Below are 26,615 nucleotides of genomic sequence, written 5' to 3' on the forward strand. Positions count from 1 at the left end.
TCAGATTTAACTTTTTCTGATGTCAAATCCTGTTGTTGGGACTTCCCTGGTGGCGCAGTGGTTAAGAATCCTCCTGCCAATGCAGGGGACACGGGTTCGAGCCACGGTCCGGGAAGATCCCACATGCCACGGAACAACTAAGCCCGTGCGCCACAACTACTGAGCCTGCACTCTAGAGCCCGCGAGCCACAACTACTGAGCCTGTGGGCTGCAACTACTGAAACCCGAGCACCTAGAGCCTATGCTCCGCAACAAGAGAAGCCAGCACAATGAGAAGCCTGCCCACCGCAACAAAGAGTAGCCCCACCTCGCCGCAACTAGAGAAAGCCCGCGCGCAGCAAAGAAGACCCAATGCAGCAAAAAAAAATATCCTGTTGTTAACCCCGTTACTATACCTTCCAAGTAAGTAATTAACACCTTCTTTCTTCATCTGAATTCTCCATTCTTCAAGGCCCACGACCACCTTAGCATAGGATCTCAATCCTTAATTGGGCCTGGCTGAGTCAAGTGCAATACGGATTTGGGACAAAGGTCAAGAGACAGAGAACTTCTGGCTCTCAAAAGGTCTTCACACCACAGAAGGGATGTTGTGAACTCTGTGCTGCCCCCAAGAGAATTTCTTCCCTGTCATTCGCTGTATAGCCTCTGCAGGTAAGCCAAAGGGGGAATTCAGTCCACACATGTTTTCTTTGGTTCCTTTCTCTTCCTCTTGTCACTCTAGTCATAACGTGAAATGGAAGTCATGCAGTTTAGATATCTGTTCCATTCACTGAATCTCTGTTCTGCTGTTAATTTTAAAATTCAAGAAAATTCATTTGTAAACATCCCAAGCCTCATTTATTGTCCTCCTGCCAACACCAACTATAGCAAAAATCAGTCTGCTTCTCACCACCATCCAGCTGTGTGGGCTGGTGGCCGAGCTGCTACACCTGTGAGGCCGGTGACCCATGAGGATCCAGGAGGGAGGTCATGACTAAGCTGTGGGCCTGTGATCAAGGCCAGATAGGGCTGAATGGTGGGGGTGTGGGGCAGCTAGAGGGGAGAGCGAGCTTTGCAATTTTTTGAAGACTCAACTTCATTTTAAATGATGCCACTTAAGTTCACAATAAGACCCCTGGAAGCTCACATGGGAAAGAGCAGAGCTGGGAATCAAGGGCTCTACGTTATAAAGGCAGACAAGGTGAGTGGTTCTCTGAACCAACTGACCTGGACTTGAATACCAGTTACACCAAGGAATTTGAGACCTTGGGTAAGTGACTTTAACCTTGCAGTACCTCGGTTTCCTTATCCGTAAAAAGAGATTAATATCTCTGTAAGATTTTTGTGAGGGTTAATTAAAATAATGCATGTTAAACCACTGAAGTTCCTGGTAAATAGTAAACAAGAAATTTTATCATGAGATCAGGCTCTATGTCACAGCTGTCATTTCTGGGAAGACCCTTCCCTTCCACAGATTTTAGTTTTCTCATTTGCAAAATGAAGCTAAGCCTAGATGTTCCCGGAAGTTTCTTCCAGCTCTAATTTTCTGTGATCATCTGCTGTAGAGCAGCTTGAAAGGGTACAACTCTGCCCCCTAGTGGTTTGTAGCTCTTATTTCTAGATACCATAAACAATCCCTCAGACTGATATCAAGACCTCCTTACCATTTTCTTTGCTTCACACCAATGTCTCACCAGGGGCCCTGGCCACTGGATTGGAAGCAGCAGCTCCCTTAAATTCTTTATGTCTTAGGATATGATGCTTGGTACATGGTTTTCCCTTAGTGCTCCTTTTAATGATTTTATTAGTATGGTCACAAGTTTGATGTCTACAGTACATTGATAACATAGCTGGATACAAATATTTTAAATAAGTAAAATTATGTAAGTGTGTCAAGTTTTAAAACGTCAACTCTGAGGGATCATGCATTTCCCATGCATTTGCATCTGCACCCCCAAATTGCACAATTCAATCTGTGCTTATCTTCACTGGGTTTCAGTGTGTGCCTCAGCTAGGTCGGGGCAGGAGTGTTGTGCCTTTTTGCAGACCCAGACTTTCAAGAGCATCGGTTTTGAACTCAGGCATTCCATGGAGCAAGGTGGCAACACTGGGTTTTGCTCTGGTTCAGGTAAATACCCAGTAACCGACTACTGCTTGTGTGAGCCACTTGATCCCCCAGGGGCTTGGGTATATTGATATTCCTCCATGAGGCCAGCAGGCAGTTTCTGTACCTGTGTTTCCTCCCTGGGGGAAAAGCCTAGAACTGAGGTGTGCAGTCTTCCAACATGCTGTCAGTGATATAGCTGGAACCAAGATGGGATTCATAGTAACTTTTTTCATCGAAAGTATTAACAGTCCAAGCAACAACCTGAATGCCTTTAGCTGACCACTTCTTCAAGTAGTCCCTGGAGAAAGAGGAAAAACCAACCTTGTTAGAATAATGCCAATTGTCTCAGGAATCTACAATGGCCACTAAATATGGTGTTCACTGAGTACTGACAGCCCCCAGAAAGAGCCTCTTAACTGGCCTCCGCACTGCAGCCAGAGGGTGTTCCAAACCCAGCATGAGCACCTCCTCCACGCCGCTGTGGCTTTAAACGCTTCAGCCACTTGCTGAAGACCCCCCCACCCCGAACCCCTACCGGAGGCTGTACCTAGCCTAGGCCCACCTGTCTCTTTGGCCTCATCTTACGCCACATTCCCCCTTTCTCTTCTGTGCTGTACTCTGTGTGCGTACTGATTTTTCTTGCAGTTCCTTGAAAGAACCAGGCCCCTTTCTGCCACAGCACTTTTGCACGTGTCTTCCCCTCTGACTTGGACCTCCACCCCCAAACCCCTCATTTCCTATGCACCCTTCAGATCTTAGCTCAGCTGTTACTTCCTTGGGGATGTTTTCCCTGACTCCCTTGACTAGGACAAATTAAACAGTATATGTGCACTGTTCTCTCTTATACAGCGTTTATCTTAGCTCTAATTTTATGTTTATTGGATCTTTATTTGATTAGCATCTATCTCTTCCACTTGACTATAAACTCCATGAGGGCAGACTGTGGCTTTCTTTCTTTACCACAGCATCTCAGCTTCTTAATACAGTACCTTGCAATACTGCAGGCATACAACAAATATTTATTGAACTGAATGCACACATGCCTGAAATAATATGAAACTTACAACTGTAACCACCTGAAATACACAGCTATAAAATTGCCAAAATAAAGATTCAGAGATTGCTAGCAGGTTAGGGAATGGAAAGTTTCTTGGAAGCAATGGAGTAGAGCCTGTAATATATAGGGGAGCAGGAGAAAAGTTGGGATAGATGAGGTAGGTGCCCACAAGACATCTTCATTGTGGTTCTGCCCTGGATCCTATGTTGGTTTTTAAAGGGAGCCAATCACAAGGAAATACAATCTCTCTGTCTCTGTCTCTGTCGTCATAGTTTGGCACGTTTACTTTTTCTTTAAAATGCACTAAAACCCAAGAATATCTGATCAACTTGTTTTGGAAACAGTGAAATATGCCTAAACTCTTCCCACCTAAGAAGCTAGTGGCATTTCAACTTAATAAAGGCATGGTGGGCTTCGTGGGTGGGAACCAATACAGGTGTCCACTGTTAATCCTCCCTTTTCAAGAAGAACATTCAGGAAATGTATCAGAAGATAAAAAAAATCTTCCAACTTACGGAGATACAAAATCCTTTTGTATGAGGAAAGCTGAAATTCCACACAAGTACCACAAGATATTATGCATACTCCAATCGAGCAAAATGTCCAATGCCACAAACATGGACTGTTTCCAGAAAGTATCAAAGCGTGGTTTCCCATCTCCTGTATGGCTAAGGCTCCAAGGTCTGTGAATTAAAGCTGTTACTACATTCTGATCTGCTTGTCTCATCTGAAAGGAATTTTGGAAAATAAAGCAATTATCATATCTTAAGGCCAATACCTCTCATTTGTTCGTTAGATTTAGCCAATGTACTCAGTCTGTACAAGGAGGTATGCTGCCCCCCATGTCTACTAAATAAATACTCCATCATAAACCCTTTGAGAAAATAATGTGTTGAATGTAAAGCATTTAATATATAGTATAAATGAGAACACTTCCTCCACAATCCTAAAAGAACTGCAATACTATCTTTAAAATGAGAACATTATAACCTCAGGGTCAAATTTTAATAATGTCACAAAGAATAACTTTCAATTGGATATTGATTTAAATTATGGCCAGAGATAATTAGAACACAATGAGGATGGAACCATGATCATTTCAAGATGGGCTGGTTAGCTTTTGATCCTTGTTAGAGAAAACGGCTGAAAAAAAGTTGTGGGGGGCGGGGAAATGGGGTGAGAAGGGAGAGAAGTGGGGGCAGGGACGAGGACAGAGCAACAGACAAATGGGGGATATGGATGGAATTCTCTTAGTCTGTGCTCTATGGTCCTCTGGAAAAGGTATCACACATTTTAAAGGCCTCTGGTCAAGGAAGTTTGGGAAACACTGATCCAAATGTCTAGAAGCCCCAGGACACTATTCATCTCAATGACAGTTTATATCCCAGCAGGCTCCACCCTTACTGCAAATTTTTAAATACATGCTGTGTTGGTCACTGTTGAAGAACCAACTCATTATTTTGGAAACTGGTAAATAAAGGACAGGATTAAGCATTTATTTGCCTACTGGGTAGCTAAATAGTAGATGAGAGATCCTCTTTATAGAAGTATTCCATCTAGCTAATACACGAAGAAGAAACGATAGACTTAGAATATTGACACTTTAAAACCTCTAGTAGGGACTTCCCTGGTGGTCCAGCGGCTAAGACTCCGCATTCCCAATGCAGGGGGCCCGGGTTCGATCCCTGGTCAGGGAACTCAATCCCACATGCTGCAACTAAAGATCTGGCACAGCCAAATAAATAGATAAATAAATAAATATTAAAAATAAAAATAAAACTCCTAGTAAATTGCCAGAGCTGGCCACTGGCATCAATAACAGCTGCTGACAACTCGACGAGACAACCTGACATTATGCACCCCCTGATGGTAGAAGACCCTTACCTAAGAAATTATCTTACCAAGAATAATTGAACCTAATCGATCAAGCCTTCAGCTCTCACTACCAATTTATAGGAAATATACAGAGGAGATGAATGTGTTAAATTGTACCAGGGCATAATTAGCAAAATCCAGACTTCGGTAAATAAACTCTACAAAACAACCTGGTTTCTTCAATAAATACATGACAAGGGGGATTTATACATTGGATATTTGATGATCTTAAGGACTTCTTGTTAATGGTTTTAGATGGGATAATGGTATTGTGGTTACGTTAAAAAAAAAAAAAGGAATCACTTTTTAAAGATACTTAAGGCAATTTTCATGGATAAAATGATATGATGTCTGGAATCTGCTTCAAAATAACCCTGGGGAGGAGGCGGAGTCAAGATGGCAGTGTGGGAAGATGCGGAGTTAGCTTCTCCCCACAACTAGGGCGCCTGCCAGCTGCTGGTGGGGGACTCTGACGCCCAAGGAGACGGAAGGAACCCCAAAGTGAACCGGTAGGATGTAGGGGGACTGAGAGGGGAGGAGAAGTGGAGGCCAGACAGGATCAGCGCCCCTGAGGCCAGGGAGATCAGGAGAGGTAGGCAGGAGGGGCCTTCCAGGAGGAGGGGAGAGGAGCGGAGGGTGATCGACCGGCCCACTCGGGCTGGGGAGCCTGCTGAGCTCCCAAGCTGATCCCCTGACCTCCAAAGCCCCCTCCAGGCTGCATGGGTCCTTGGGGGCATATGAGGGAGGTCAGGGAGATCAGGAGAGGCAGGGAGGGACCCTCCCAGACCAGAGGACCAGGAGAGGAGAGGAGGGCGTCTGCCCCACCCACTCAAGCCCAGGAAGCCTGCTGGGCTCCCAGGTGAGGTCCCCTTCCCTCTGAGACCAGGGGTGGGGGGCACGCCTGGGTCCCTTCTGTTCCTTGAGCCTAAGCCCCACCCCCCACAGCCCCCAGGGCCTTTTCCAGCCCTGTGGGTCCTGAGCATAGGCCCCACCCACCACCCAAACCTCACCCTTGCTTAGGTCCTACTCTCCACAGCCAAGGCCTTCCTCCCAGCCTTTTTTTTTTTTTTATTTTCCCTCCTCCTCTTTTTTAGCATTGTGGTACTGATGTACCTTCCGGTTGTTGATTCATCTATATTTTTATTTTTATATTCTTTCTAATGTATCTGTTAGTTTCCTAGTCTAATTTTATTTTTTACTTTGTTATTGTTCTCTCTTTTTTTTTTTTTTTTGCCCCCCCCACGTGGCTCACAGGATCTTGGTTCACAAGCCCGGGGTTGGGTTGAAGCTCCTGCAGTGGGAGCTCCGAGTCCGAACCACTGGACTAACAGAGAACCTCAGACCCCAGGGAATATTCATCAGAGTGAGGTCTAACAGAGTTCCTCATCTCAGCACCAACACCCAACTCTACCCAATAGCCTACAAACTCCAGTGTTGGAAGGCTCAGGCCAAACAACCAGTAAGACAGGAACACAATCCCACTCATTAAAAAAAGAAAAAAAAAAATGAGACGGCAAAAAAATATGTCACAGATGAAGGAGCAAGGTAAAAACCTACGAGACCAAATAAATGAAGAGAAAATAGGTAACCTACTAGGAAAAGAATTCAGAGTAATGATAGTAAAGATGATCCAGAAACTCAGAATGGAGGCACGGATTGAGAAAATACAAGAAATGTTTAACAAAGATCTAGAAGAACTAAAGAACAAACAAACAGAGATGAACAACACAATAACTGAAATGAAAAATACACTAGAAGGAATCAATAACAGAATAACTGAGGCAGAAGAACGAATAAGTGAGCTGGAAGACAAAAAGGTGGAAATAACTGCCAAGGAGCAGAATAAAGAAAAAAGAATGAAAAGAATTGAAGACAATCTCAGAGACCTCTGGGACAACACTAAATGTACCAAATTTGAGTTATAGGGGTCCCAGAAGAAGAAGAGAAAAAGAAAGGGTCGGAGAAAATATTTGAAGAGATTATAGTCAAAAAATTCCCTAATATGGGAGAGGAAATAGTCACCCAAGTCCAGGAAGCACAGAGAGTCCCATACAGGATAAACACGAGGAAAAACACACCAGGACACATATTAATCAAACTAACAAAAATTAAATTCAAAGGAAAAATATTAAAAGCAGCAAGGGAAAAACAAAAAATAACATACAAAGGAATCCCCAAAAGGTTATCAGCTGATTTTTCAACAGAAACTCTGCAGGCCAGAAGGGAGTAGCAGGATATACTTAAAGTGATGAAAGAGAAAAACCTACAACCAAGGTTACTCTACCCAGCAAGGATCTCATTCAGATTCGATGGAGAAGTCAAAAGCTTTTCAGACAAGCAAAAGCTAAGAGAATTCAGCACCACCAAACCAGCTTTACAACAAATGCTAAAGAAACTTCTCTAGGTAGGAAACACAACAGAAGAAGAAGACCCACAAAAACAAACCCAAAACAATTAAGAAAATGGTAATAGGAACATACATATTGATAACAACCTTGAATGAAAATGGATTAAATGCCCCAACCAAAAGACACAGACTGGCTGAATGGATACAAAAACAAGATCCATATATATCCTGTCTACAAGAGACCACTTCAGACCTAGGGATACATACAGACTGAAAGTGAAGGGATGGAAAAAGATATTCCAGGCAGATGGAAATCAAAAGAAAGCTGGAGTAGCAATACTCGTATCAGATAAAATAGACTTTAAGATAAAGACTGTTACAAGAGATAAGGAGCGACACCACATAATGATCAAGGGATCAATCCAAGAAGAAGATATAACCATTATACATGTTTATGCACCCAACATAGGAGCACCTCAATATATAAGGCAAATGCTAACAACCATGAAAGGAGAAATGGACAGTAACACAATCATAGTGGAGGTCTTTAACACCCCACTTACACCAATGGACAGATCATCCAAACAGAAAATAAATAAGGAAACACAAGCTTTAAATGAAACAATAGACCAGATAGATCTAATTGATATTTATAGAACATTCCACCCAAAAGTGGCAGAATACACTTTCTTCTCAAGTGCACATGGAACATTCTCCAGGATAGATCACATCTTGGGTCACAAATCAAGCCTTGGAAAATTTAAGAAAATTGAAATCGTATCAAGCATCTTTTCTGACCACAACGTTATGAGATTGGAAATCAATTACAGGAAAAAAACTGTAAAAAATACAAATACATGGAGGCTAAACAGTGCACTACTAAATAACCAAGAGATCACTGAAGAAATCAAAGAAGAAATAAAAAGATACATAGAAACAAATGACAATGAAAACATGATGACCCAAAACCTATGGGACACAGCAAAAGCAGTTCTAAGAGGGAAGTTTACAGCAATTCAATCTCACCTCAAGAAAAAAGAAAAATCTCAAATAAACAATCTAACCCTACACTTAAAACAACTAGAGAAAGAAGAACAAAGAAAACCCAAAGTCAGTAGAAGGAAAGAAATCATAAAGATCAAAGCAGGAATAAATGAAATAGAAATGAAGAAAACAATAGCAAAGATCAATAAAACTAAGAGCTGGTTCTTTGAGAAGATAAACAAAATTGATAAACCCTTAGCCAGACTCATCAAGAAAAAAAGGGAGAGGACGCAAATCAATAAAATTAGAAATGAAAAAGGAGAAATCACAACTGACACTGCAGAAATACAAAGGATTATAAGAGACTACTACAAACAACTATACACCAACAAAATGGACAACCACGAAGAAATGGACAAATTCTTGGAACGGTATAAGCTTCCAAGACTGAACCAGGAAGAATTAGAAAATATAAACAGACCTATCAAAAGTAATGAAATTGAAACCATAATTAAAAATCTTCCAACAAACAAAAGTCCAGGACCAGATGGCTTCACAAGCGAATTCTATCAAACATTTAGAGAAGAGCTAACACCGATCCTTTTCAAACACTTCCAAAAAATTGCAGAGGGAGAAACACTCCCAAATTCATTCAACGAAGCCACCATCACCCTGATACCAAAACCAGAAAAAGATATCACACAAAAAGAATATTATAGCCCAATATCACTGATGAACATAGATGCAAATATCATGAACAAAGTACTAGCAAACAGAATCCAACAACACATTAAAAGGATCATACACCATGGTGGAGTGGGATTTATCCCAGGGAGGCAAGGATTCTTCAATATACGCAAATCAATCAATGAGACACACCACATTAACAAATTAAGGAACAAAAACCATATGATCATCTCAATAGATGCAGAAAAAGCTTTTGACAAAATTCAACACCCATTTATGATAAAAACTCTCCAGAAAATGGGCACAGAGGGAACCTACCTCATCATAATAAAGGCCGTATATGACAAACCCACAGCAAGCATCATACTCAATGGTGAAAAACTGAAAGCATTTCCTTTAGGATCAGAATCAAGACAAGGATGTCCACTCTTGCCATGCTTATTCAACATAGTTTTGGAAGTCCTAGCCACAGCAATCAGAGAAGAAAAAGAAATAAAAGGAATACAAATTGGAAAAGAAGAAGTAAAACTGTCACTGTGTGCCGATGACATGATACTGTACATAGAAAATCCTAAAGATGCCACCAGAAAACTACTAGAACTAATCAATGAATTTGGTAAGGTTGCAGGATACAAAATTAATGCACAGAAATCTCTGGCATTTCTATACACCAACAATGAAAAATCAGAAAGAGAAATGAAGTAAACACTTCCATTTACCATTGCAACAAAAAGAATAAAATACCTAGGAATAAACCTGCCTAAGGAGGCAAAAGACTTGTACTCAGAAAACTATAAAACACTAATGAAAGAAATCAAAGATGACATAATTAGATGGAAAAATATACCATGTTCTTGGATTGGAAGAATCAATATTGTGAAAATGACTATACTATCCAAAGCAATCTACAGATTCAATGCAATCCCAATCAAACTACCAATGGCATTCTTCACGAATTAGAACAAAAAATTTTACAATTCGTATGGAAACACAAAAGACAAATAGCCAAAGGAATAGCCGAATAGCCAAAGCAATCTTGAGAAAGAAAAACGGAGTTGGAGGAATCAGGTTCCCCGACTTCAAACTATACCACAAAGCTACAGTAATCAAGACAGTATGGTACTGGCTCAAAAACAGAAATATAGATCAATGGTGTAAGATAGAATGCCCAGAGATAAACCCACGCACATATGGGCACCTAATTTATGACAAAGGAAGCAAGAATATACAATGGAGAAAAGATAGCCTCTTCAATATGTGGTGCTGGGAAAACTGGACAGCTACATGTAAAAGAATGAAATTAGAACACTACCTAATACCATACACAAAAATAAACTCCAAATGGATTAAAGACTTAAATGTAAGACCAGACACTATAAAACTTAGAGGAAAACAAAGGAAAAACACTCTTTGACATAAACCAGCAAGATCTTTTTTGACCCATCTCCTAGAGTAACAGAAATAAAAACAAAAATAAACAAATGGGACTTAATTAAACTTAAAAGCTTTTGCACAGCAAAGGAAACCATAAACAAGACAAAAGACAACCCTCAGAATGGGAGGAAATATTTGCAAATGAAACAACAAAGGATTAATCTCCAAAATATACAAACAGTTCACGGAGCTCAATATCAAAAAAACAAACAATCCAGTTAAAAAATGGGCGGAAGACCTAAATAGACATTTCACCAAGGAAGACATACAGATGGCCAAGAGGCACATGAAAAGATGCTCAACATCACTAATTATTAGAGAAATGCAAATCAGAACTACCATGAGGTTTCACCTCATGCCGGTCAGAATGGCCATTATCAAAAAATCTAGAAACAATAAATGCTGGAAAGGGTGTGGTGAAAAGGGAACCCTCCTGCACTGTTGGTGGGAATGTAAATTGATACAACCACCGTGGAAAACAGTATGGAGGTTTCTTAAAAAACTAAAAATAGAACTACCATATGACCCAGCAATCCCACTACTGGGCATATACCCTGAGAAAACCATAATTCAAAAAGAGACATGTGGGGCTTCTCTGGTGGCGCAATGGTTGAGAATCTGCCTGCCAATGCAGGGGACACGGGTTCGAGCCCTGGTCTGGGAAGATCCCACATGCTGCGGAGCAACTGGGCCCGTGAGCCACAACTACTGAGCCTGCACGTCTGGAGCCTGTGCTCCGCAACAAGAGAGGCCGCGATAGTGAGAGGCCCGCTCACCACGATGAAGAGTGGCCCCCGCTCGCCGCAACCAGAGAAAGCCCTCGCACAGAAACAAAGACCCGACACAGCCAAAAATAAATAAAAAAAAAAAGAGACATGTACCACAATGTTCATTGCAGCACTGTTTACAATAGCCAGGACATGGAACTAACCTAAATGTCCATCGACAGATGAATGGATAAAGAAGATGTGGCACATATATACAATGCAATATTACTCAGCCATAAAAAAGAAACGAAATTGAGTTATTTGTAGTGAGGTGGATGGACCTAGAGTCTGTCATACAGAGTGAATAAATCAGAAAGAGAAGAACAAATACCGTATGCCAACGCACATACATGGAATTCAAAAAAAAAAAAATACTGATGAACCTAGTTGCAGGACAGGAATAAAGAGGTAGATATAGAGAATGGACTTGAGGACATGGGGTGGGAGGGCGAAGCTGGGGTGAAGTGAGAGTAGCATTGACGTATATACACTACCGAATGTAAAATAGTTGGCTGGTGGGAAGCAGCAGCATAGCACAGGGAGACTGCCTTGGTGTTTTGAGATGACCTAGAGGGGTGGGATAGGGAGGATGGGAGGGAGGCTCAAGAGGGAGCGGATATGGGGACATGTGTATGCATATGGCTGATTCGCTTTGTTGTGCAACAGAAACTAACATAGTATTGTGAAGCAATTATACTCCAATAAAGATCTATTAAAAAAAAAATAACCCTGGGGATAAATGGGGTTATGGATGAAACAAGCTAGATTATGGTTAAAGGAGGGCTTGCTGTAGTATCTATATATTTGCATATTTCAAATTATGCATATTTTAAATTCACTATAAGACTTATTTTTTAAAAAGGTATATTCTGCTGTTACTTAGTGAGACATAGAAATATATAATTCATTCTGTTCTGAGAATGTTACCAAAGTAATGTGAATGAGCCTATAAACAACATGAAAGAAGGAGCTAAAAAGGAATCATGGTATTTTAAAATGGGGTACGAGTACTTTCCTCTTCCTGAATTTTTGTTAATTTAAAAGAGGAGTCTCTTCACAGATATAGAGAACAAACGTATGGACACCAAGGGGGGAAAGGGGGCGGGGTGCGGCGTGGTGGTGGTGGTGGGATGAATTGGGAGATTGGGATTGACATCTATACACTAATATGTATAAAATAGATAACTAATAAGAACCTGCTGTATAAAAAATAATAATAAAATTCAAAAAAAAAAAAGAGAAGTTTCTTAATTGATTCAGTTCAATTTAACAGGCATCTATCTTATGCTTATTTAGCTCACTGCTATTATTACCACCAACTAACATAATATTATATACAACAAAAATCCAGAATTTTACCTTATAGATAACTTCTGGCAAGAAAGAGCAGACAATACTATTATTGTACAGGTGAGGAAACTCCATATATACTTTCTTTAGAGCATCAGTAGCCTGTAAAAGAGATTCATGTATTTAAAATCTATTAAAATGTAGTCCCAGGCTTCCCTGGTGGCACAGTGGTTGAGAATCTGCCTGCCAATGCAGGGGACACGGGATCGAGCCCTGGTCTGGGAGGATCCCACATGCCGCGGAGCAACTAGGCCCATGAGCCACAACTACTGAGCCTGAGCGTCTGGAGCCTGTGCTCCGCAACAAGAGAGGCCGCGATAGTGAGAGGCCCGCGCACCGCGATGAAGAGTGGCCCCCGCTCGCCGCAACTAGAGAAAGCCCTCGCAGAGGAACAAAGACCCAACACAGCCAAAATAAATAAATAAATAAATAAATAAATAAATTTATAAAAAACACTTAAAAAAAAAAATGTAGTCCCAACCAGTAACTACTATATATAAGTACAACTCTATTAAGTAAATCAGAAGTTTACTAATATATGGGGGTGTTCAAAGGAGTATTGGTAGGTTGCATTATCCACTAGGATGCATTTTAAACTCACATCAGCAGATAAGGAAGAAGCTGGGGTACTGCTGCTTTACTACTTTGTTGAGAGGCTCACCTCCTTTTGTCATACTTTGGAAAAGTATGGCAGACTACAGGCCAGTGGAGGTTGGAAGCAAAATTTTAAAATCTTTTCCTTATACTCTAGTTTAGCCACTAGGAAAGGTCCTTTTATACCCACAACTCTATCTCCCTCTGCCTTTCCTAGCTGAAGTGGGAGTCAACCAGTCTGCAAACTAGAAAGGGTAGATTTTCTCTGTCTAGGCGACTGAGAGGAAACGTCATCCATCATCAACACGGAGGGAGAAGCCATGGGACAAGGGAGAAACTGGGAAGAGTCTCCCAACTCTTCCCAAGAAGAGCAGAGGTTTCTTTTTGCAGTAGACCAGCTACCAAATGAAGAAGAAATGGTAGAATTAAAATACTGATATTTTGTAACCTCTAGTGAATTAACAGATTTGGCCACTGAGCCACAGTAGCAGCTAACAACAGAGATGACCAGACGTTAGGTGGAATGTAATGTTGCTACATCATAATTCTTGAAGTACCCCTAATTTTTGGAAAGTCACACATAACCTATAACCAAATATAAGCAACTAAATGCATTCCCCAAAATAAAAAAGAACACAGAAATTATTCATGTCATGCTTCCCTTCACTAATATGACAGAGTGTGAGCTATAGAGCCGAAGTTGTTTTCTTGCTGTGAACTAACATGCACCATGTGTGATCCTTCATCTACATTCTTTATCTGATTCTCACAACAATCCTATGTGGTCATTTCTTACATTGTTCCCATTTTGCCCATAAGGAAACAGAAGCTTATCAAGGTTAAGGTTACACTGTAGTAGGTGAGAGTTTAATCACAATCTCCAAAGCCCGTGATCTTGGCTCCTGTATTCTACCGTCTCCAATTTAATGCCAACACTTGTTCCTTTATACTCCCATTTTTAAAGTTAATTAATTAATTAATTAATTTATTTTTTGGCTGCTTTGGGTTTTCGTTGCTGCACGCGGGCTTTCTCTAGTTGCGGCAAGTGGGAGCTACTCTTCATTGCAGTGCACGGGCTTCTTATTGCTGTGGCTTCTCTTTGTTGCAGAGCATGGGCTCCAGGCGTGCGGGCTTCAGTAGTTGTGGCATGCAGGCTCAGTAGTTGTGGCTCGTGGGCTCTAGAGCGCAGGCTCAGTAGTTGTGGTGCATGGGCTTAGTTGTTCCGTGGCATGTGGGATCTTCTTAGACTAGATCTCAAACCCGTGTCCCCTGCATTGACAGGCGGATTCCTAACCACTGTGCCACCAGGGAAGTCCCTATGCTCCCATTTTGGTGAATTAGATCACTGTGTTCTGCCCAATGCTTCCCAAACCATCTGTGAACACCCAACCAGAAAGCTCAAATAGCTGGAAAAGAAAAAAAATTTCTTCCCCTCCCTCACCCCTCTTTATTCTAAGAAAATAATCATGAAGATCAGTACACCATGCGTAAAATGTAGGGCCTATCAGGGTTCCCAAACATGGGCTGTTATCCTCAATAAAACCCGAGGTGCTCATTAAAAATCTTGTTACTTGACCCCATGACCCTGGCCATTTTTAAGATTTAATCTCTGGGTGGAATGGCCTAGGAATCTGTATTCCTGGTGATTCTGATGCAGACTGACTGGAAAACCTAGACATACAGAACTATCAGTTTACCAGAATAATAAATTAGCCAGAGCACCATTCTCCTCTTTCTTCAAAAATGGGAGTTTATTGTACTTAAGTTAGAGGCTCATATTTCAGGTTTTAACAACTGGTTTCAACAATATCCTGGGCTAATTAAAAAAAAAGTTGGTATCATCAGAACTCTCCATCAGTAGATGGCCATTACTGATTATAATTATTGCTGGGGGAAAATACCCAAGCTGTACAACTACATTTGTACTTGAAAAATGTATTCGTACTTGAAAAGCTGGTTATGAGAACAAATGTAATCTGAACCATATTTTACCATTGATTTCCACTGCAATAATGTGTTTTTATGAGTAAATGCTCTAAAATTTAAGCAAAATTTTATTTAAGAATGTAATACATATTTTAAGAAATTATAATAAATAAAAGTATAACTACTCAAGTCATAGAATAACAAAACTATACATAAGGGATAGAAATCATACAAAAGGAATAAATCCTTATAGAAGACAAATATCCTCTTAGCTATCAGAAGCTTTAAATATAGGAGTTTTCTTTAAATTCAGTCCAGAGTTGTCTAAGACTCTTATCAGCCAGATGTAACTGGTCTTGTATCCAACTCCTGGAGCCCTTTTTATGAGGTTACTTAAATGGTCTGTTCAAGAAGTGCCTCTTTACTGTTTATTTAATATCTTTTGTAAATGTTTTATGCAAATAAAAGAAACCTGACTCTTCTATTCTGTGCTAATTGTTGAATACTGGGAATTGTTAAATGGTTCCATCAAAGGTTAAAAGGTTAAAAAGGTTCCATAATTTACTGTTTCCTTGAAGATGTGGATTTTTGCACTGTAAACTTCCATTAAGCAAATATAATTTGTAAAAATAATTTAAGAATATAAAAAATAAAATATATAGTTAATTTTGGAACAAACTAGCACTTAAATAAAGCTGTCTTTTCCAAAGTGGTAAAGTTTATGGTATAAACTGTACCATATTTGCATGGCCTTTGACATCAAAGAAGATTGTGAGGTTATGGTCTAGGCACTCTGCAACAGCTTCTCTCAGGGTAGGAATCTTTTCATCAGGGAAATCATTCCTATAAGAGAGGGAAAAGGAATAGTACATTGTAGGAACAAGGAAAAGATAAAAGTTTAGTGAAACAGACATTTGAAAAATGTCTCCCAACCAAAGGAAAAGAGTGTTTTCCCCAACTTCCTTTCTCCAACCATACCAACGTCCAAGGATAATATGTTCTTAAACCAAATTAAAGATATTCTTGGCCACAAAACAGCAACAACAAAAATCATTTATTTTTTAGGCAGTCACTGGATTTATAATATAATTAGTAACTCTACTCACTAAAGGGCAGAGTATATGCCATCTTTGGAGAACTCAGAGACTTAAGATTGTACTTTCCCTAATAGAACCTTATGCAGGAGAAATTCCTAGCTATATATACATCTGTTAACTGTATGGTTGTGCATTTAAGTGCAACTGGTTAAAATAAATAATTTTCTAATACATAAGTTTCTGAAAAAGAAAAGGAAAGTTAAGTGCCTGACCCATAAGAAATCAGCTTTTCTCAAATAACAAAATTTCACTCTACATGACTTAACTTATGCTAATTCAACGGTATTAATTCAACTCTAAGATCTTGGTTTTAAAAAAGATAAAGATAAATAGTACAGCAAATTCTGCCAGCCACTCTATTCAGTGACTATTCCCTGGGAATCAGAGACATGAATTTGCTATTCCTCTGGCTAGTCTTAGTTGCCATGCTCCCCTCTCAGGATGAGCATTTTACCCCACTGAGAGAAATTTTTCCTTCTTTTCCAACAACATGGTCTCTAAACACAAGCCAATTATTTGGTATTTAAGCAAAGAAAATGCAACCTTTCAACTATGGAACAAAGACTGCTTGGGTTAAAGACATTAAGATGCATATTGGCTCCAATACCATGCCTTCTTCAAGTATTTTAAGGGTGGTGCTGACCCTGAGCATTTTTTGCATTAAGTGTTGACTTTGAATTTGACATCTTATTAGCTACAATGTCACTGTAATATTAAAACCAGCCTTCCCCTTGCCTACAGCTGAGCAATGAAATATCTGTAACAGCAGAGAGTAATTCCAGCAGCTTGGACTCAGACCTTTCAAGTGTTATCAATATTCTTTCTAAAGTATGACTTCCTTTGGCTGACTTTTAATTTCTTTCAGTTCCTAGGAAAATAAAGTCTGAATCATCTTTTAGGGAGGACTACAGTTTAATCACTGGGTCAAATAAATTGACCAGAGAATTGATACGACATGAATTACAGTAAGAACACATTTTTCGGTATTACAAAGACAAGAGGAGAGGGATTTAAATAACCACATTCCAAAGTATATTACCCAGATACCAATTCCAAGGTGTTTATAGTTGTTAATGGTGGGAAGGGCGTGGGTTCTGTGGTCATATACATTTGAGAAACATTAAGTTAAAGGCAAGAATTGATTAATGTGAACTGTTTATCCCCAAGGGGAACATCTAAAGTATAGTGTTTGATCTTATTTGATCATAGGACCCTTTTCTTCTGGAACATCTTATATGATTAGCTCTGATATACATACACACACACACACCCCACACATACATATATAAATTTATATGACAGTACAAAGTAATTGTCACGTTAGAGTACTGTCTTGAGAATAATTCTGAAGCCAAATTTGGCCTCAGTGGGAAAAGATGAAAAACATTCATGCCATATTTCTGTTGTTCCTGGCACCTGCCCATTACTTGGGAAACCTGTATATAGCTGAAAACAAAACACAACAAAACAACTCTTCTGGAGCAGAAGATGTAATTAGAAGGTGCCAGTGTCTTTCTGTGATCTCCAACACAAGTTGAAAGATATGTTTAGGTGACAATACACCACTTACCTTAATCTGTGATTTGCTGCAGGATTAAGCTTCCTAATTTGTTCAAATGTCAAATCACACAATCGACCGGTGCCATCAGTTGTCCTATCTACTGTGCTATCGTGCATTAAGACAGGAATCCCATCAGAAGTAAACTCAAGGTCCAACTCCACGCCTGTTGCTCCATTCTTAGCTGCCTTAACAAAAATACCAACGATATTAATGTCACGTGGCCACAGATGTCATTTTGCAATCTAAACACTAAAGATGACCAACAGGGCTAGCTAAGTAGACAGTTTCTCTTACTGATTCTATTCTCTTCCTATACCAAAGAGCAACCCAACCTATTTCTCTTTTCCATGGATGTTAACCTTACTTCAGTGTCCACACTTACGGATTCCTTAAAAACTTCAATTTCCCCACTTTTCTCACTCTCAGAATGGCAGATGGGGAGACTTCTGGAATTTGTTTTCTCTGGTTGCTTTAACTATACAGACCATTAATGGCTTACAATTACAAGTATTTAGTCACATTTCACTGTTTACCTATACTCTCTTTGGTGCAGTATCTCTGATGATTCCCCTGTGTTTGTTGATTATTGGATATTGCACTACCTTGGCATAAACAGGACGAGTCAGGTTTCTGCTGGTTTAATTCCATCCTCTAGAGCAGAAACACCAAGACTGCTTCTAGAGGACACTAGATTTTGTTTATGTGAGCAGCACTGGCTGTTGGCCAACAAGCTGGTAAGCCCGATAAGGCACGCAAGAATTTATCTAAAAAGAGAACATGAACATAAAGTTTGAGGGGCCATGCTCCTCTGAGACACACTATCCAACATTTGCTTCCTTGGCTTCTTTGTCACAATGAAGACATGAAACACTCATTATGATCAAGACTTTAAAGTTAAATTTTTTTAAAAATTATGCAAACATACATTGCAAACATACATAGTAGTATACAGCAAAAAAAAGACTTAACAGATGTTAACATTTTGCCATATTTGCTTCAATCTCTTGCTGCCCTAAAACAATAATAGCTATATTATTTATTGAGCCTTTTATATTTGTCAGGCACTATTCTAACTGCTTTAAATGTATTAACTCATTTGATCCTCACAACCCTTCAGGAGGTACTATTAGCATGCTCATTTTCAGATGAGGAAACTGAGAGAGATTAAGAAACTTGCTCTGGGTTACACAAACTAGGACGTGGTAGAGTCTACACTCTTAACCACATGACTTTACACATGACTTTACTATCACACTACAGATACAGCTAAAATCCTCCTCCCTTCTTCTCCAGAGGCAACTGCCAAGTGGATATGCATTATTTCTATATCATTCCCTTACAGGTCTTTATATATTTACTACACACTTAAGTACCCGTAAACAACATACAGCACTGTACTAGTGCATAGTAAGCATTCAATAAACATTAGCCATTGTTATTGTGTTTTTTAACATGTTTTTAACTGTAAAGTAGTCAAATTTATTAATTATGTCCTTTATAGGTGGAGATTTGTCTATCTTATTTAAATCCTTTCTTACCTCCACTTATAAACAACTATTTTCTTCTAGGCTTCAAAGTTTGATTTTCACATATATGACCAAGATTTCCCCCTCTAAAAACTCCAATTCCATCACTAACTGGCTATGTCATCTAATTACAAATATTACTCTAGCCTCCGTTTCATCATTTTTATGATGATACTTCTTTAATGATCTTAAGAGTTGTGAGGATTTAGAAATAATGTATGTAAATCACCAAGCTTGGTGCCTGGCTCAGAGGTGGCACTCAATATAAGTAACCTATTATGACTAGAAAAACACTTATGCCTCAGTGAAAAAGTCATCACATAAGATGTAATGCTTACATTTACACTGATTAAAAGGTACATCTTTTTATAAGATTAAAAGGTATATCTTTTCTAAGTTTAATAATGCACCGGTAAATCAACATGGGTTATATATTTTATAACATAAAACAAGATCACATTTCCAGTATTCACAGTGCATCTCTCTCATTGTAATACAAATGTTAACCTTATTCCTTGATGCTAGTAATTCGGTTCAATTATACTTTTATCCATTAGGGCCATTTTTACTTGGCTACAAAACAAAAAATAACAATGGTGAGACACTATTTTAGCAAGAATACTAAAGGTAATGAGTTCATTTATTTGTCTTTTCTGTGTAGTTTATTAAGGCCAAAAACAAAAGTTCTATAAAAGAATCACCATACTAGAGCTTCTTAGACCAGATCTTCTAATGACTGCATTCAACTTTCTTTCCCAATACTTTTATGTAGAGGCAAAAAGATAAACCCCTGAATCTGATTCATATATTAGTATGTACTTCATACTCTTATTTCAAGAAGTTTCTTATAATAGTATTTTTCTTCTAAACATACACACTTCACATAAACTAGTCTACATAAATACTGTAATTTATTAAAACTTTACTTAAGATGTTAGTTTGAAACTATACTAATAGTTTAGTAATAGAATAGTATAGTGTAGTATAGTTATAGAAATCAGATCAATGATTGCCTTGGGGCAGAGGCAGGAGTAGGGGTTGACTCCAAAGAGAACACAAAGGAACATTCTAGGGTGATGGAAATGGATTGAGGTGCTGGCTACCCAGGTGTAAATATTTATCAAAACTCATCAAACTGTATACTGAAAATGTATCTTTTATTGTATGTAAATTATACTTTGACAAAGTCGACTTAAAAAGTGTCTGCTTTAATAAAGTCATTATACTTATATGGCTTTTGACATACTATTCACATACCATAAAATTCATCCATTTAAAGTATACAGTTCAATGGTTTTTAGCATATTTGCAGTTGTGCAACCATCACTACAGTCGTTTTCTGAACATCTTCATCACCCCAAAAAGAAACCCCATACCCATTAGCAGTCAGTCCCCACTTCTCTCTCCAACCCTCCCAGTCCCTGGCAACTACTAATCTACTTCTTTCTCTATGGCTTTGCCTATTCGAGACATTTTATTTAATAGAATTATATAATATGCAGTCTTCTGTGACTAGCTTCTTTTACTTAGCATACTGTTTTCAAGGTTCATTCATGTTATAACATGTATGGGGACTTCACTCATTTTTCTTGCTAAATAATATTCCATTGTGTGGCTATATCACATTTTATTTATCCTTTCATCAGCTGATGGACATTTCTGTTGTTTCCACTTTTTGGCTATTATGAATAATGCTATGAACATTCCTGTTCAAGTTTTTGCGTGATGCATGTTTTCAATTCTTTTGAGTATATACCTAGGAGTGAAATTGCTGCTTCAGATGGTAATTCTATATTTAACCTTTTTCTAAAAAATTAATTAATTAATTAATTTTTGGCTGTGTTGGGTCCTCATTGCTGCGCGTGGGCTTTCTCTAGTTGCGGCGTACGGGCTTCTCATTGCGGTGGCTTCTCTTGTTGTGGAGCACGGGCTCTAGACGGGTGGGCTTCAGTAGTTGTGGCTCGCGGGCTCTAGAGCACAGGCTCAGCAGTTGTGGCGCATGGGCTTAGTTGCTCCGCGATCTTCCCGGACCAGGGCTCGAACCCGTGTCCCCTGCATTGGCAGGTGGATTCTTAACCACTGCGCCACCAGGGAAGTCCTATATTTAACCTTCTGAGGAACTGCCAGACTAGTTTCCCACCATCAGTGTATGAAGGTTCCAACTGCTGCATAATCTTGCCAATACTTCTGTCTGTCTTTTTGATTATAGCTGTCCTAGTGGGTATGAAGTGGTATTTCACTGCGGTTTTGAATTGCATTTTCCTGATGGCTGATAATGTTGAGTATCTTTTCTGATGGGCTTATTGCCTATTTGTACATCACAATTCTTCCAACAAATATTTATTGAGTGTCTACTATGTATCAGGCACTGTTCTAAGCAGTGAGGAGAGAGTGGTGAGCAAGAAAGGAACATGGATCTTACACTTTAGTGGGGAGAAACAGACTATACACATGTTACATGTATTATGATAGTGATAAATGTTTGAAAAAGAAAGTAGAGGGTAATGTGAAAGTTAAGGCAGGTGGGGGTCACTAGACAAGGCAATCAGGGAAGGCCTCTTTAAGAATATGACATTTGAGCTGAGACCTTAGTGATAAAAGGGAGTCAACAATACAAAGATCCAGGGGAAGAGTTTTCTAAGTAGAAGAAATGGCAAATATAATACAAAGGCCACAAGGTAGGAAGGAGCCACAAAGTATTGATTGCCTACCCAGATCTATTCCCTTTCTTCTTCCCTGCTGGTAGAGAGCTGTTCTTTCCCCAGTGTTCAGCTTTCTCCTCTGCTGTAAGTGGACTATTCTCAACCCCTCCATGTGTGTCTGTCAGAGAGAGTGAGAGAGGCTGACTGACTTCTGGGAAAGACTTATGGAAGAGGGAGTAGAGCCTTTTCTTGAGGCTGGATGCTGATATGTAAGAATGTGAGTCCTGGGGCTGCAATGGCCACCTGGCAACTACAATGAGGGCTAGTAAATATGCTGCAGGTGGCAGAGCAGATAGATCAGTAGAAACGGTGTCCTCCACAATCACAAATTGAACAGCTGAATAAACCATCCTGGAAGTCACCTCTCCCACACACACCTCTTGCTATGAGATAGTCCCCTTACTGTTTGAAATACTTTAAGTTATATTCTCTATTACATGAAGCCAAAAGCATCATTAACAAACACCCAAGGTGGTTTAAACAGAGAGAGTTGGGGCTTTGAGAAAGGTCCAAAATGGAAAGGTGTTTTGATTTTACCTAATTGCAACAGAAAAACCACTGCAGGGTTTTAAATATGGGCAGGATATAATCTGAATTATACTTTTAAAGCTGCACTCTGGCCCCTCTGTGGAGTGGACTGTGGGTTTGACTTCATGCTTCTGTCACTGTTTATAATCGTGACTCTGTTTTTGGAATGCATTCATTTCACCTCTCTCAAGTTTTTCCTTCTCTATCTATTCTATAATCTACCAGAAATTCTACCACTGTCAGAATGTCTTCCCTGACTTTTTACATAATAGAATGTTTAAGAATATCACTTATGAGCTGCAAACAAGCAAAGCGAAGAAGAAAAGGACAAAAACCAAACTTTGAAGGAAGTAAACTACATATTTCTTTTGAAGTCAAGAGGGAGGACGTGACCTTGTTTTCTGCAGCTAAATTCTGTCATGGCTAAAATGTTCACTGATAATGACCTTGTATTTGAACAAGCTAAATTACATCTCATTTCCTCTTAAAACCAGGAATCAGCTTGGCGCAATGTTATTTATCATAATTACATATATTAAAGACATGTTCAACCTAAACATACAAGACATGAATGGAGTTTAGCTATAATTCCCTTGCAACACAACAGGATATGACACACTATATGTATATGTGTATTTCGCATACATACTTCCTCATTTAATGTGAGGTAGCCTATTTCATCGAATCACAACCGATTAGGTGGATATTAACATTATTCCCATTTTACAGGTGAGGAAACTTAAGGTCAGAGCTGGGACTAGAGTAAGGAGCGGCACCCTAGGGTGCCTTGCTTGCTACATCCTACCCATGACTCTGACTGGGACACAGAGCGCTTAAGTAACTTGTTCATTACACAATACTGTCTGTCCCTAGCTGGACAAAGAAAGGACAGTCAGTCCAAATTTTACATCCCGGAAAACATTCTAATCTATGTCAAAGAGCACTGGGACTTGGAATCAGAAGGCTGAATTCGAAAAGGAGCTGTGTGTGTTTGAGCCAGTTTTCCTACCCACTTAATGTTAAAATAATGTTTCAGGGAAATGAGAGGATCAGATATATTTCCACATATGCAAAAGTGCCTAGACAACTGCAAAGCTCTCTCACTATGCAAGCTGTTATTATGATGAAGTCCGGAGACTGCCAAGAGAGCCTTGTGAAAAGGGGAGGCAGAAATTATCAGGAGTCCCGCTGCTAGTGTTGTCTGACCATGGGGAAAGGTGATAAGGAGATGACTTGGATAATTTGGAGAACAAGTAAAGACAGCCGCTGTGAAGGTGATCCATTTAGAATATGTTAGCTAACCACTGACCAAGACTCTACTTAACCTGGCCACATTTCCTACTTCATTCACACACCAGCCTTTGCTTTGTCCCTTGAAGTCAGGCCATATACTGTCTATTCTGTTACATGAGGATTCCAATATCATTCCCACCTCAGGACCTTTGCACTTGCTGTTCCCTTTTCCTGGAGCACTTTTCCCCCAGATCCATGGTGGGCTCCTCATAATCCCGGTCTCAGTTCAAAGGTCACTTCTTCAGATAGGATTTCTGTCTAAAATGACCCTCCCATCATTCCTTATTCGGTAACCCTATTTCTTCATTGCACTCATCGCTTTCTTAAAGTACCTTATGTTTGTTTAAGACCTGTCTCCCCTACTCCAATGCAAGCTCTGTGAAAGCAGGTACCCTTTCTGTCTTGTTCATGACCATCCTCAGTACCTGGCACATAGCAAATACGTTAAGTATTTGCAATGTTCTATAAATACTTGGAGATTTTCCGGGATTCAGAGGGATCGAGGGTCACTTGAATGTATTCCTTGTGGACAAATGGGGAAGTGGTAAGGCTATCATGAAAAGGGTGGGGAACCTTCGGAAGGACAGGTATAAGTCCAAGCTCCCAGGAGGCGCGCAGGGGCGGGAGGAGTGGAGGACTCACCTGCCGAATGGCCGCCAGCGTGTTCTCGGGCGCGTCGTGGCTGCCGCCGCGGTGGGCGATGGCGGAGACGCGGTCCCGGGGCCTGAGCACCTGCATGGTCCTGAGGGAGGGCACCGGCTCAAAGCTGAAGAGGCGCAGCAGGAGGTAGAGGCTGCCGGTGAAGAGGCAGGCATTGAAGGGACTGCGCGTCACCAGCAGCAGCACCAGCATCAGGAAGGAGAAGGGGCCCATGAGGCCCCCCTGTTCCTCCCAGAGCCACATGCCGGCGCCCGCACCGGCACGGACGGGAGTCCCGGTCCCGCCGGGCTCCGCGGACAGGAGACCAAGAAGCTACGACGACAGCCCAAAGCGCGGACCGCAGCTGTCACCCTTTAAGTGGACCAGCGCCGCACAATGGCGGCCGCGGCTACTTCCGTAGAAGGAGCCCGAGGTCCAGCCAATCAAGGCCGAGGATCTCCAGAGCTCGGGGCGTAGCAGCTGCCAAGGCAACGGAGGCTGGTCCGAGCTCCCGGCTGGCGTTCCAAAGTACGTTCCAAAGTTTTGCGTTATTCTGTGGTCCGGACTTCCACTGGGGCTTTCAAACTCTAGAAGCAAGGCGAGGGATATGACAGCAGTCTTAAGGTCGTAGGACTGGAAAGGATCTTAATGACTCCATTTTGCCGTCAAGGAAACTGCCCAGGGAACTTTGAAGGGGCAGGACGCTTACACTATTTATTAATTCAATTCAAGGTATGCGAACAGCACTCCGGATGCTCAGGACAACGACCGACAGGATCCCTGCTCTCATGGGGCTTACATTCTCGTGGGGCAAAATAATAGTGTTAGAGAGTACAGTTAACATTTATAGAGCACATAACCATGTTCCAGGTTCCGTGACTGCAACTGCTGTGTCTGTTATTCTCACAACAGGCTCGGTTGGGTATTACCTCAGGAAACTGAATTCAGTCGACTTTAGAAGGATTTTTTCAGATTCTGAGGGAATGAAAGAACATAGCAAAGGAGGCATAATCGGATTACAAAGCTGGAAGGGATTTTAATAATGCCCTCATTTTATAGATGAAGAAACTGAGGCCAGGAGAAGTGAAAGGACTTGAGCGGAGTCAATGAAATGGCAGATTCAGGGCTGACATCATGACACCCCAGTTTTATGCCATGAATTTTCCACTGCTACTCCTTCTAACCTTCTCCTCCTACTCAGGGCTAATGATGGGGCTTCTGTACAAGGCACTGCAAGAATTATCTCAGTTGTTCCTCGCAACCGACCTTGTGATAGGCACTTTTGAAAATCTTATTTTACATATGAAAAAATAGGCACGGGAAAGAGGGTCGGTAAGAGAGGCAGAAGGTAAGGCCGATTTAGGAAATGGAAAGTGGCTAGCTGCTAAATCATATTTTGGAAATGCCAACAAAAAATTGGCAGTTGCCATCTGCCTCTACAAGGATTAAGTTACTAGCCACTGCAGCCACTGACCTTCAACACACCCTGAAAGGAGTTCAGGGAGATAGTTAGATATTCTCGGAAGATTTTATGAGCCCAATTCTTGCATCTCCTCATATCTAGGAAGGCACTAAAATCGTTAGCAGGGACATCTGCTCTTGTGACTAGCAGCAAGCCTCTGCCAAAATGTGTGCTTGATTGCACGGATCCTCCTTCACTAAAACCATATATAATACTGGCCTTCCCCCCTACCTCTTCAGAGCAGTTTCTCAGAACTATCTGAAATGCTGTCTCCTGGGCTATAGCCCTCATTTTGCCCCAAATAAAACTTAACTCACAACTCTTACGTTGTGCTTTTTTTTTTTTTTTTTTCAGTTGACAAAAAGCTGGTAACATATTTCGATAGAGAACTTTGGCAAAACATTCTGAGCTTTTCCTGCCATCTTGAACCTGTTAACTACCTTTCTTGGAGCTATTTTCCCACTGATTTGCAAGCGGGTATGGATGTGTTGAAGCTTAGAGTTGGCATCTAGGGTTCAGTAATTTTTTATTTACAGAGAAAAAAATTTTGGTGACCGTTGTATGTATTACAACGATTATACAGAAAGAAGTTACCTCTATACAGGTAAGTGAAAAATAGCAGTTTCAAGGAATATTTCAGAGGGCTTCAGACCTGAGGAGCGTTCTTAATAAGATTTATGAGCTGGCAGTGAAGACTACG

At 40.4% G+C, this 26,615-nt stretch overlaps 1 protein-coding gene across 3 annotated transcripts; it reads right to left on the reverse strand.

Annotated features, from left to right (window-relative positions):
- Window positions 1–1,766: 1,766 nt before the first annotated feature.
- On the reverse strand, window positions 1,767–26,212 carry GDE1 (glycerophosphodiester phosphodiesterase 1). 3 transcript variants are annotated; one of them, XM_082362591.1, is made up of 6 exons: window positions 24,457–26,211; window positions 17,775–17,950; window positions 15,845–15,950; window positions 12,597–12,689; window positions 3,659–3,870; window positions 1,767–2,384 (listed from the first exon to the last, which is right to left on the reverse strand). In XM_082362591.1, exons 1-6 carry the CDS (start codon window positions 24,715–24,717, stop codon window positions 2,237–2,239), a joined length of 996 nt encoding a protein of 331 aa, XP_082218717.1. In that variant the 5' UTR covers window positions 24,718–26,211; the 3' UTR covers window positions 1,767–2,236. The 3 variants fall into 3 exon arrangements, with proteins under 3 accessions (XP_082218717.1, XP_082218719.1, XP_082218718.1); XM_082362593.1 differs by having other exon boundaries at window positions 17,775–17,946; window positions 24,457–24,586; XM_082362592.1 differs by lacking the exon at window positions 12,597–12,689 and having other exon boundaries at window positions 24,457–26,212.
- Window positions 26,213–26,615: the final 403 nt, after the last annotated feature.

Source organism: Balaenoptera borealis, assembly GCF_965194805.1.
Source record: "Balaenoptera borealis genome assembly, chromosome: 16".
In the NCBI taxonomy this organism is placed as follows: Eukaryota; Metazoa; Chordata; class Mammalia; order Artiodactyla; family Balaenopteridae; genus Balaenoptera; species Balaenoptera borealis.